The sequence below is a fragment of the Staurois parvus genome, unplaced genomic scaffold (assembly GCF_062004578.1).
Source record: "Staurois parvus isolate SC_StPar_1 unplaced genomic scaffold, SC_StPar_1.0 ptg000019l, whole genome shotgun sequence".
In the NCBI taxonomy this organism is placed as follows: Eukaryota; Metazoa; Chordata; class Amphibia; order Anura; family Ranidae; genus Staurois; species Staurois parvus.
The window spans coordinates 25,502,142-25,516,259 of record NW_028317815.1 but is presented as its reverse complement, the minus strand read 5'-3'; the positions used below and the strand labels follow the sequence as shown (position 1 = coordinate 25,516,259).

The following is a 14,118-nucleotide window of genomic DNA, read 5'->3' as shown; positions in this document are numbered from 1 at the left end:
CCAGCAGCCAGCCTCCTCCTCTCCCAGCCTCCTGTGCTATGTAGATCAGCATGGCTGATATGAAGCTGCCGGTTGCTGCCAGAGATGTCGGTAATTGGAAACAATAGGTCTGCTGCAGCAGGCGGGTAATTACGGTAATGGAGGAGCGGTCGGTGCGTGTGTCGGGGGACCAATGTGACAGTCAGTAAAGTTCCCCCTCCGTGTGGGCGGGGCCAGCTGTCATCGGCGTGATTGAGCCGCAACACAGGGCACTTAACTTTCCAGCCGCGGCGGCGGCGGCAGCGTGTGATCAGAGGGGGAGCCTCCCTCCCCTCCCTCTCCTTCACTCCTCCCTGGAACTTACCCACCTCATCCGCCCTCCCCTTCCCTGCCATCCATGGGGGGGGGGGATAAATCAGAAAAGGGAAGACGGAGCCCGGGAGCGGAGAGATCTCTTGCTGAACTCTCACCGATGGCGGCTCCTCCGATCTGCCTGGCAGAGTAGAGCTGGCTGTCCTCCTCCTCCCATTGCATTGCCTGGAGTTGTTATTTTTCTTTTCCTCTCTCCTCATCCCATCCATCCCCGTATTATTATCACACTGGATCGGAGATCTGCCTGTTAGATTGTGAAGATGGCTGCTTCCTGCTTCCTAATCTTTAGCCTGACACTTTTCCAATCCGTGCTGATCGGCCCTTCCTCTGAAGAATACTTTCCCACCGCAGCCACGTAAGTACACCCTCCGGGCTTTATTATGGGGAGGATGGATGGATGGGGTGATCGGCACTGTGCCGGGATGACAGCTCCCCTCCCTGATCGCTGGGAAGACTTCCCATCCCTCACCATCTGATCAGGAGCACAACTCAGCTCCAACTCTAAATATAACCGGCCTGGGAAGAAACTTTCCTCCGATCTCTTTATAAGGGAAGGTCATGGCTGTGCCAGGGAGCCATCATCATATGGGAACTTCTCTAGAGTGCGATCTGATTGTACAATCTCCTTTATCAATGAGCAGCCTGCCCTCCATAGATTTACTGAAAAACAAATGGAAAGATGCTCCAAACACTTACCGATCATATCGAGCGATCTATTCTACGACTGATCAGAATTGTTGTGTTTTTTCGCTATTTCATGTGTTAGCCAAGAATTGTTTGGTCAGATCGTATGGCCACCAGATCTACCAGCAACAATCCCAGCACCTGTCTGATTGGATCAATAGGATAGTTAGGTTGGTAAATCAAATGGTGTCCATACACACTTCGATAAACAATCGCTTTCTTTTCAAGTCTGTCTCTCCCGATCGACAACCCATTCGATCGATGGGCCATCCTGTCCTCCATAGATTTACTGAAAAATAAATGAAAAGATGCACCAAACATTTACCGGTCATATCAAATGATCTGTTCTACGACCGATCAGAATCATCTCGGTAAATTGTTGTGTTTTTTCACTAATTCAGATGAATTCAGCCGAGAATTGTTTGGTCAGATCGTATGGCCACCAGAAGAACTACCAGCAACAATCCCAGCACCTGTCTGATTGGATCAATAGGATAGTTAGGTTGGTAAATCTAATGGTGTCCATACACACTTCGAAAAACAATCGCTTTCTTTTCAAGTCTGTCTTTCCTGATCGACAACCCATTCGATCGATAGGCCATCCTGTCCTCCATAGATTTACTGAAAAATAAATGAAAAGATGCATCAAAAACTTACCGGTCATATCGAATGATCTGTTCTACAACTGATCAGAATCATTTCGGTCAGTTGTGTTTTTTCGCAAATTCATGTATTAGCCAAGAATCGTTTGGTCAGATCGTATGGCCACCAGAAGATCTACCAGTAACAATCCCAGAACCTGTCTGATTGGATCAATAGGATAGTTAGGTTGGTAAATCTAATGATGTCCACACACACTTCGATAAACAATCGCTTTCTTTCCAAGCCTATCTCTCCCAATCGACAGCCCATTCGATCGATAGGCCACACACAGGGATGTGCATTTTGATAGATAGTTAAGATACGATCATAAGTTACAAGCATCAGTTATAGATTTCTGTTTCCACTATGTAGTCTGATGATCAAAGCATGATTGTATACATAAAAAAGTATCTCAGTGCTGCCAATCGATGGTAAATGGTCGATAATGTTCCACCCTGGCCAGGCTGACTCAGATCAAGCAGATCCAATCAAAATCTAGTCTAAAAGGATTGGAAGGGGAGTTATGGATATTGACCCTTTTGATCAAATCAGAGATCAATCAGATAATAAGATCTAGGTGTGTATGGCCACCACTGTGTATAGATTGTAACATTTATGGGAACCTTTAGCAGGATGCACCTTGCTTCTTCCTCCCTGATCACTGAAGAAGCAAACACAAGGACCCATCAAAGCACGCTTGTTGTGACAGTTGTTGCTTCCTGGAGAAGGAAAAAAAAGAGCCATGCATCTGTGCTGCCTGTATCCATAAATCAAGTGTCTAGAAGAGATGTAACCGTGATCTGACATATGGGAAGGGATGATGGGTACCCACGCTGCTCTTAAGATGCACATCCTGTCCTTTCAAAGACCAAATGAGTTGGATTTTAGTTTTACAATTCAAAAAATCCTTATGTCCACGCACTGCAAGTTTATTGATTGTCATTAGGAAAATTGTGTATGGGAGGGGAAGAGATGAGCAAATACAGCCATTGGCCAAACAAAGCCCAAATCTTGATGTGCTCTTCTACGCCTTGACTCTGGCTAGGGCAGTGCAGGATGGAAGAGACTTTCCACGGCTTGCCAGTAGTACATTTGTCTAATTAGTGGAGCTTGTGTGCTGTTAGAAAGGGATCCTGTTCCCAGGATTTATTCCATTATGTATCCGACCAAGAATAATTGGCAGCACACAGCATATACTTATCTAGGAAGCTGAGAATATTCAGGGTTTAAAAATATGGGGCTTCTTCTTGTGGATTAAACATTTACCAGTATTCTACACTGCGAAAATATAGATAGATAATGAGCAGGGGCCTCTGATTCCTACTGTATTAAATTGTATTGTAATTGTACCGTCTGCCCTTATGTTGGAAAGTGCTGCGTAAACTGTTGGCACTATATAAATCCTAAATAATAATAATATTATTAGATAGTAATGTTTTGTCTTAGTACATCTGTTTACATGTGGAGGGAAATCACATTTCAAATCAGGCACTAGGCTTTGTGTTTTGTTTCGTTGGTTTTTTTTGTTTGTTTTTTTTGTTTTTAATTTATGGGGGGTTTTTTAGTAGCAAGATTTTGTTTTCACAATAAAATCATACCCCTCTATAGAAACTATTTTTGTGTTTTTATTATATGTGTGCATGTTGATTTACAGCAGGGAAAAATCTCAGGAGTGTCCTTAGACGTCTCACTGTTATTCACCACCTCAGATGTCAAGAACACATTAAAATTTCATTCACTGTTGTGAAAAGTATTTACTATATTCCTTAGGGAGTGTGTCACTACATCTAGCCAATGTGCCTTTATTTAGTCCAAGACACAAGCTGCCACCGAAAATCTCTGGTGGCAAAATATTAAAATGATGTGTGCATGTACAAATGGAAAGTAGGAAATGTTCTGCTAGTTATATGGAAAGATGTTGTATTTTTATACGTATAATTGTTTTTTTTTATGCATAGAATATATTTTTGGATTATATATTATTTATTATATATACAATTATTGCTAAAATGGTAAAAATTTTAGTATAATTCAGGCCTGCATGCATATATATATATATATATATATATATATATATATATATAATATATGTGTGTGTGTATATATTTTTATATATGTGAGTATGTGTGTTTAATAAATAAAAAAAAATATGTATATATATATATATACATATATATACAGAGAGAGAGAGAGAGAGATTTATTATATTTTTTACAATATGTAACATTTTTGCACACATCCGCACATGTACATTATTTGGACATGTAATTGTACCCTAACACAGACGTTTATTATCTATCTATCTATCTATCTATCTATCTATCTATCTATAAATCTATTTATCCAGTATGCATTTTTTACAATGAGGAAATGTTTTGTTATGGTATCCTTTTATTTCTATAATATTTGATATTTTCTCATTGATTTGATACCCTGAAAGAAATATACTGTCATTGCATGCTAGGGTTGATATAGCACCAAATTCTATTATAGACATCGTTTTAAAAAAATAGAATATGTTGAAGCACACTGGTCACTTACTGTCTTAGTTTGTGGATTGAGGGAACAGGTGGTGCTTTGCACATATTCCTTTCAACTTAAGCTGGTGTGTCATCTGCTATTATGTGTCAAATCATTAATGATCTTGGCCCATGTATATATGTAATTCTAACCAGTGCTGGCTGCTACAAATGAATTTATTAAAGGGGCAGATTAGCATCGCAGTGTAGGGGCACAATAAACACAACTGTTGTGTATTTTATTTTTATTTATTTTATTTTTTATTATTTTTATTATGTGGAAGGCATTTAAATTAAATAGCACATCCTGCTTTTTAATGCAAAAAAAGTACATGATGAAGACATAATGTATGCGTTTAAGGCTGCATACAGGTGTGACCATAATACCTGCTTTGGTCCATTGAATACTGTCCATGAAATGTACATGTTTACAGGGAGAGGTGTGCATTCTTTATATTGTCACTAGGAAGGAAAGAAAACCCAGAATATAATTAAATGTTAAGTTAACGATTCAAAGCAACAGGAAACCAGGTTCATGGTCACAATGCTTTGTACATTACTGCCATCAGGATTTAGCACCCATCTGCATCCTACTCTCACCTATTGTATTCCCAAAGCAAAATTCTGCCTGATATTGGCTTTAATGTAATATCATTCTTTAATGTTCTCGGGCTGCATGTGTACTATTTCTTCTGTAAATTGTCATTTTTTCCTAAGCGAAATCTAGACTACAGTGTAGATTGTTCTTAGATTGCGATAAACTGTATATTTTTAGAAATTTTAAATGTGTTTTTTAGCACATTTGCATTCATGAAAATGTCCATTTGTCTGATAGATGTTGGATGAAAAGGTTGCTTTGCTTAGAACAAAAAAATGCATATAATTGAGCTATGTAGTAAAAATTGTTGGAAAACACCAGTTTTCTGGAGACAGGGGTTGTTTTGTTTACTCATTAAACAGAACAAGCCTATTCTAGGTACAGTTTTTTTTTAAATAAGAAAGCATCGTTGAGATGTGCTGTGTGTATCTTGTTTCTTGTGCAGGTAGCAATAAATGTATAGATTTTCTTGAAGACTGATATTTTATAATATACCTTTTAAGGTATTTAAATGTATATGCCATTAATTTATGGAGGTCTATATAGTTACATATATTACCTGGGGGAAAAAATATTTATATATATATATATATATATATATATATATATATATATATATATATATATATATATATAAAACTAATATTTTACTTTTATATACTATGCTTTTTTTATAGCATCATTCATTTCATGTGAAAATGGTCCTATACACAGTATATCTGTTCATGTAATACATTTTTAATGGTTCCTGGTGGCCCTTTGCGTAATATTTTTTTTATAGAATTTGAAAAATATGTGTTTAAATTACTGAAATACTAAATACTCAGTATGGTTGCACTACACATATGCTATTTCCATGTGTTAACAAATGTGTGAGTGTATATATATATATATATATATATATATATATATATATACCCCACCCAGATATGATTCATGCGTGTTTAAGGTATAAATGCGTGTTTAAGGTGTAAATAGATATATTTATTATAAATGAAAGTATGTATGCTCACAGACATATAGATTGAGCAGTTTACTTGTTGCGTTTGTGCCTTTAATATTCTTTATTTTGATGTGACAGGTTGATGCTTATATTTGTAATCAATTGTGAACCCAAATGGGATTTCATACAATGGAACCCTCATCCCTTTCCTTCATGTAGCGGGTGTTAGCAATGTAAGTCAAATTAAATGGATGTACAGATATATCTAAAGTAAGAACAATTGGTCCTTCACAAAAGCAGCTCACTGCTACCAAGAATAATCTGATTAGCCGATCTGTCTAATTTGCATGTAGATCCCTGAGGGCAGACAGTGAGCATGTGTTACATTAGACAGTTATACATCACCACACACTACGAAATCAATCACAAGGCTCATCTTGAAATGTACTGCTCTAAAACACATACTCTGGGTTTTGATGCCCATGTCTGTGTATCTACTGAAGCAGGGCCAGTCTGATGCTAATCCGCCTCCTCTTCTGTGGTACATGACAGTTTGGTAAAATATGAATTTTAATTACACGTATACCTAGTTGGTTGCCTTGGCCTTCCATTCTTCATTTCTTTTCGCATTGCTGTCTGGAGACTGACTTTAGCCTGCAGTCATTCCACTACTAGGTGTGATTTATTTATACAGATTAAGCACCATGTAGATGTGATACTTATGTATGGGCATATAACCAATTATTGTTTGGTTTATTTCACACCCTCTAATCATTTACATTCTACTGGAACATTTTTAATTAAGAATGTTTAGTGCATCCCTGTGACCAGATATTTTCTGTTTTTCTATTTCAGCCCTGTTTTATTAGAAATTTAATAGATGGACCGGCTTTTGAGCACAATTTCCTTTTTTTTTTTTTTTTTTTTTTTTTTTTTAAAAAAGATGCTTTTTATTAGATTTTGAATATAAACAAAGAGCATAAACATGAAAATAAGTATGGCGACAATGCATCTAAGTGAAATTTCTGCTGGGTTATTGATAGCTCTTGCCCATTCTTAAGGACGTATGTGTGTATATAATATAAATATATACAGTTTCAAGCCTCATAACTGTTCAGCAATGCATCTGATGAAGAGCCATGAGGCTTGAAACTGTTTTTCTGTGGCTTGTATTGCCAGTAAGGAAATTGGTTAGATAGCAACTTATAAAATAGAAATGTTTGAATTGTGGTTACTCATTGGTACAATATATTTATACAAATACTGTGTATTAGGCTAGCTTCGCCTATATGTATGTGCAGTTGATGCATTTTTGAGGCCCGTTTTCTGGTGCACTTTTACATTTTTTCGATAGTGCCTTTTTGATGTGATTTGAATTTTGCTTTTTTGGGACCTGTAAATGTCTCTAGGGTGAGGTGTCTGTTGTCATGCAGGCAAACGCACCAAAAATGCATGTACATGCATTTTTCATTTGCTTTTGATGCAATTCTGTTGACATCTATGGAGCCAAAATTGACATGTAAAAAAGTCTGTGCACCTTTCCAAAAAAACTGCATAGATATGAATGTGACCCATAAGAACTAATGTTAAATGGACTGTAGTGCGTTTCTTCAAATCTAAAAACACAAAGCAGAAATCCATGTGAACCTAGCCTTAATGTCTGTAAATTTTAAGTTCTTACGAATGAGCAAGAAATATCAACAACCCAGCAGAAACTGTAAAAGAGTTGGAGTGTGTGTATGTGTGTGTTTATATATATATATATATATATATATATATATATGACACACACATACACATACACACACACATACTCCAACTCTTTTACAGTTTCTATTGGGTTATTGATATTTATTTATTACAGGTACTTATATAGCGCCGTCAATTTATGCAGCGCTTCACATACATATATTGTACATTCACATCAGTCCCTAACCCTCAAGGGGCGTACAATCTAAGGTCCCTAACTCACATTCATACACATACTAGGGCCAATTTAGACAGGAGCCAATAACCTACTAGCAGGTCTTTGGACTGTGGGAGGAAACCGGAGTACCTGGAGGAAACCCATGCAGTCACAGGGAGGACATGCAAACTCCAGGCAGGTGGTGCCGTGGTCGGGATTCGAACCAGCAGCCCTAGTACTGCCAGGCGGAAGTGATATACATATATATATATGTATATATATATATATATATAGACATATACACACACATATACTACACATACATATATATGTGTGTATGTATGTGTGTATATATATATATATATATATAAATATATGGTGTTATACCGTGTGTGTGTATATGTATGTGTATATATAGTATGCACGTTATGCTTCCTATGTATATAAGTATGACCAACTACCAAACTAAAATCAATTAGGACAACTTTTGAACTGAACATTATATAGGTTTGTACTGTTTGCTTTGATTATTTTTTTGTGATTTCTATTTGATTTGTATTGCATTATTTTTCTGTAAATATTACCAATAACGGTTTTGCTGAAGGTGTGTCCATGTACTGGGACACATTTTTAATCCATCCTGTGTATTAATATTGTACTAACATACTCAGCTTGCCATAACTGAATAGAAAATCGTTGTCATTCATTATTTAGAATCAACAGAAATAGAAAACAAATACCATTCAAGTCACGACTGTTCCTGGCTCAGATTGAGTGGAGAAATACAAGGCTAAATTTGTCATTGTTCCGGACTTTACATAGAAATGGGTGTTATTCTGTGTTTGTGTCTTGTGGCCTTCCTTTTCCCAAGCTGTATAAAGGCCATCAATCTTGCCCAATACACGTTTGCATAAAATTGAAGTAACAATAGATGGGGTGGACCTAACAACCTGTAAACCCACACGGCATTGTGCACTATTGCATGTATGGTAAAAATAATCAAGATGGGGTGTTCATAAAATGAATAGCATGGATTTTTTTTGGTCTTTCAACAGATACTATTTTATCAAATGAATGTAATATTATAAATAAGACAGCTTGATGAAAAGTATGTCATTAGTTGCTTGCCTGTAATCCCTGGTTCACATATGTGCAGCACAATTGCGTGAGCATGTTGGGGACACAGCAGCCTGTTCATTTGAATGGGCTGCTGTACCTCCAAGAAATGTAAGGAAACAAGTTCCTGATACTTTTTTTATTTTTAAATAAAGCTAACCCCTGTTAATTTATTTTTTGCCATCTGTGTCCCTTTGGGGAGATTTACCTTCATATCCTCTCCCATAGCCAAAACCAGAAGTGAGAAAATCTCTGCAAGTTAAGGGAATTTCCTTGAGGACCCGTAGGTCTAGGACCCCTAGAGCAGAGAGTGTAGGTAATGGCAAGGGATGAGCCCAAGTGAAAGAACACATCCTCAGTATCCCTTTAGATGAGAATGTTCCTTGGTGCTGGCCACTGGATGGTGCTGGCTTTTGCTGTGCTGATCAATTGCTTGATTACTGTTCCAAAAGCAGGTCTCAGAATGTAATCAAGCAACTGATGGGCAGACTGCATAACTAAATTTTACATCATTCAGTGGCCAACTTAAAGGGTTAGAAAGAACTGGGAATACAAAAACTACTCCTTTAAACTTACTAACTACAGAAAAAATGATTCTACTAGTTTTGCTTGAAGGACAACTCTAGGCAGATATAAAACATTAATGAATACAGCTAAGTATTCATTAATATCATTACACTTATAAATTCGGCTATAGAAACTGCCTGATTTTGTCTTTATATTAGACTACTGTAATCCCATGTACAGCAGCACTCAGACTGGGTGGGAATGGGGGTTAGCACTAGAAACCAGATAGGCTCCGCTGTATACACATGTGTTATAGTAATACCAAGCACACAATGTTTAATTTACATTATCCATTCTTTTTCAGTATGTGGACGATGGCACTGTATTTATTTTAATAAATGAATATTAATATCCAATCAATATACAGCTGTCACATGATCCAGCTCTTTCCCAGCCTGTCTGCAGGGAAACATAAACAGGTCAAGCTTCTAGTCCTCTGCTGCTGGTTACATGTTCAAAACAAAAAAAAAAAAAGCAAAAAACAGCCTTTGGAATACCAGTCACATGCTGTGTCACACTCTTCCAGTCCCAGGTGCCAGGTCTGCCTCCCATTGACTTCAAAGGTAAGTTGCGCCTCATAGACTTCAATGGGAAGTTGCGCCTCATAGACTTCAATGGGAAGTTGCACCTAGACTTGAATGCGAAAACTCCTGTCAAAAGCAATCTTACGTAAACACTTTTCTCCGCATTTCACCTTACTCCAGTGTTTCTCAACATTTTTTCAGTCAAGGTACCCTTTAAACTATAGACATTCTCAAGGCACTCTATTCCAAAAGGTTAAAACTAAACTAATAGTATTACATAACTCAAAGCAAACATGCCTTTCCACACTGGTACTGGCTAGTATTCCAATTTTTCTCTTCCCCCTCAGTTTCTCTCCCTCACTCAGCTAATGTGACCCCAGTGCTAATGGAGAGGGGCAGGGGAGAGGCAAACAAGGATGCTGTGCTAGACTCTTCCTTATAAATTGATTGCACCATTGGTTGTTAGGACACCGATGGCTAGAAGGTTGTACTGATGCAAAATGGCAGGCTTGATCCCTCTGCTGCCTCAATTTTTTTTGGCCAATTTTTAGGCATTTTGCCAAGGCACCCTTGGAGAAACCTGAAGGCACCCCAGGGTGCCTGGGCACCCTGGTTGAAAAGGCTGCCCTACTCTATCACTTGCGAGTCTGGGACACGCCTCTACAAACTCACAGAGGACCCTTTTTGTAATGGCACTCAAAACACAATGCGTGTGGATCACATCTGTGTGAATTACCTCAATAGGATATCTAGCCTGTCATGCAAATCTGTGAGTTTCAAAATGAATCCAGAATCGCATGTGTGAACCAGGGCAGCTCCATTCACACCTGGGCGTTTTGGAATCGCAGCAGAATCCTGATTGCAGAAATTGTGAAAACGCAGGTTCGGGTGCCATTATTTTCAGTGGTGCCTAAAACATGGTGCAGTTTTGCCATGATTGCTGCATGGCAAATCACATCATGTGGAGTCTCGGGCACTGACAACCCATGCTACGTTAAAAAAAAGCTGGCTCCTGACTTTTTTAACTGGCTCCTAGATTCAAAGCAAATTTGTCAAGCCCTGTCTTAGAATACCAGTGAGGTGAAGCCTCTATCAACCAAGATGTAGTATCCTGCCCCCATTTGTGTAGAGCTGTTTAGTGGGCATGTGAGGAGGAGGGAGGGAGTGTGCTGTCATTAACCATTGTGTATACACCCACATGTGTGACTATATTCAGGTGTGTTAGGGAGGAAATGTTTAGGATAGAAATACACTGAAAACTGAGTATATGCACTAGCTGCCAACACTCTTCTGCAAAATCACTAACTGCATTAGGGATATGGACAGAAGGGGGAGGTGTAGAACAGCGGGATCAACCAGGTTTTTTTGAAGAATACAGAAAATGAATCCTCTAGTGACTGAGTGAGTATGAACAGCATTTAATACAGCATTTACTGATAGGCTTTAATAATGTGGGTTTAGTGACATTTAACACTAAAAATGCTAACAGGTGGTGAGAGCAGAATAAGGAGAGGGATACCCTCATCATTGGGTTACTGTTACTGCAGGTCTTGAGATCCAGCTCATCACCCACAAAACTCTAACTTATCCGCTTCCCTGCCGCCCTACAGCACAAATACTGCTACAGGGCGGCAGAACTGCACAAAATTATATATATATATATATATATATATATATACAGTCAGGTCCATAAATATTGGGACATCGACACAATTCTAACATTTTTGGCTCTATACACCACCACAATGGATTTGAAATGAAACAAACAAGATGTGCTTTAACTGCAGACTGTCAGCTTTAATTTGAGGGTATTTACATCCAAATCAGGTGAACGGTGTAGGAATTACAACAGTTTGCATATGTGCCTCCCACTTGGTAAGGGACCAAAAGTAATGGGACAGAATAATAATCATAAATCAAAATTTCACTTTTTAATACTTGGTTGCAAATCCTTTGCAGTCAATTACAGCCTGAAGTCTGGAACGCATAGACATCACCAGACACTGGGTTTCATCCCTGGTGATGCTCTGCCAGGCCTCTACTGCAACTGTCTTCAGTTCCTGCTTGTTCTTGGGGCATTTTCCCTTCAGTTTTGTCTTCAGCAAGTGAAATGCATGCTCAATCGGATTCAGGTCAGGTGATTGACTTGGCCATTGCATAACATTCCACTTCTTTCCCTTAAAAAACTCTTTGGTTGCTTTTGCAGTATGTTTTGGGTCATTGTCCATCTGCACTGTGAAGCGGCGTCCAATGAGTTCTGAAGCATTTGGCTGAATATGAGCAGATAAAATTGTCCGAAACACTTCAGAATTCATCCTGCTGCTTTTGTCAGCAGTCACATCATCAATAAATACAAGAGACCCAGTTCTATTGGCAGCCATACATGCCCACGCCATGACACTACCACCACCATGCTTCACTGATGAGGCGGTATGCTTAGGATCATGAGCAGTTCCTTTCCTTCTCCATACTCTTCTCTTCACATCACTCTGGTACAAGTTGATCTTGGTCTCATCTGTCCATAGGATGTTGTTCCAGAACTGTGAAGGGTTTTTTAGATGTCGTTTGGCAAACTCTAATCTGGCCTTCCTGTTTTTGAGGCTCACCAATGGTTTTTATCTTGTGGTGAACCCTCTGTATTCAGTCTGGTGAAGTCTTCTCTTGATTGTTGACTTTGACACACATACACCTACCTCCTGGAGAGTGTTCTTGATCTGGCCAACTGTTGTGAAGGGTGTTTTCTTCACCAGGGAAAGAATTCTTCGGTCATCCACCACAGTTGTTTTCTGTGGTCTTCCAGGTCTTTTGGTGTTGCTGAGCTCACCGGTGCGTTCCTTCTTTTTAGGAATGTTCCAAACAGTTGTTTTGGCCACACCTAATGTTTTTGCTATCTCTCTGATGGGTTTGTTTTGTTTTTTCAGCCTAATGATGGCTTGCTTCACTGATAGTGACAGCTCTTTGGATCTCATCTTGAGAGTTGACAGCAACAGATTCCAAATGCATATAGCACACTTGAAATGAACTCTGGACCTTTTATCTGCTCATTGTAATTGGGATAATGAGGGAATAACATACACCTGGCCATAGAACAGCTGAGAAGCCAATTGTCCCATTACTTTTGGTCCCTTACCAAGTGGGAGGCACATATGCAAACTGTTGTAATTCCTACACCGTTCACCTGATTTGGATGTAAATACCCTCAAATTAAAGCTGACAGTCTGCAGTTAAAGCACATCTTGTTCGTTTCATTTCAAATCCATTGTGGTGGTGTATAGAGCCAAAAATGTTAGAATTGTGTCGATGTCCCAATATTTATGGACCTGACTGTATATATATATTAATATATATATATATGATTTAGCATTTTAGGGTAGGGGGCGCACACGCACGCGGCCCTATCCATGCTGCCCTTGGAGGCTACAGCTGTCAATCACTGAGTCCCAGTTGGAGATTTCCCGACGGCACCCAGCGATTGCCGAAGAACACTTGACAGGGGAGAGGTCTGTATGTAAACAATACAGATCTCTCTTCTGTCAGCTCCAGCATGCTGTTTTGTTTTGCTCTACATAGCAGATCAAAACAAAGCAACATGCTTACACAGTAAATCACACACAGCACACACAGTAAAACAGCACACTGCACACAGTTAACCATTTGATTGCCCCAGAATTAAACCCCTTCCTGCCCAGTGTCATTAGTACGGTGTCAGTGCTTTTTTATTAGCACTAATCACTGTATTAGTGTTACTCGGGTTGTCAATGGCAGTCAATTTCCCCCCCAGTGTCAGCATGCTGGTCGCCGCCATTAATAGTATATATATATATATTTTTTTTTTTTTAAATTCCGGTATTGGAATTTTTTTTAGCAAAGACATATAGAAGAATACATTTTGGCATAAATTTATGAAATTTTTTTTTATTTTTTTTATTGAATGTTTTATAGCAAAACAAAAATATTGTTCAATTTTTTTTCAAAATTATTAGTATTTTTTTTTTATAGCATAAAAAAATAACAAAATGCAGAGGCGATAAAATACCACCGAAAGAAAGCTCAATTTGTGGGAAAAAAAGGACATCCATTTAATTTGGGTGCAGCATTTCATGACCATGCAATCGTTAGTTAAAGTAACGCAGTGCCGTATCGCAACAAATGGCCTGGTCAGAAAGGGGGGTAAATCCACTGGAGGGCAGGTGGTTATAGATCACCTTTAGATTTCCAAAAATTTAACCAAAATATACAAGTATATGTGCTACAGAACATAGGCTTCA

The 14,118-nt window shown here is 38.5% G+C and overlaps 1 protein-coding gene across 5 annotated transcripts in view; it reads left to right on the top strand.

The window, feature by feature from the left end:
• Positions 1–247: 247 nt before the first annotated feature.
• Positions 248–14,118, top strand: part of CACNA2D1 (calcium voltage-gated channel auxiliary subunit alpha2delta 1) — an 857,854-nt gene continuing 843,983 nt past the window's right edge. For 3 of the 5 annotated variants that reach the window (XM_089685880.1, XM_089685888.1, XM_089685869.1), the window contains exon 1: positions 248–706. In XM_089685880.1, coding sequence (XP_089542006.1) covers positions 612–706 — 95 coding nt within the window. In that variant the 5' untranslated portion in view covers positions 248–611. The remainder of the gene's footprint in view (positions 707–14,118) is intronic. The other 2 variants (XM_089685897.1, XM_089685872.1) reach the window with 1 other exon arrangement.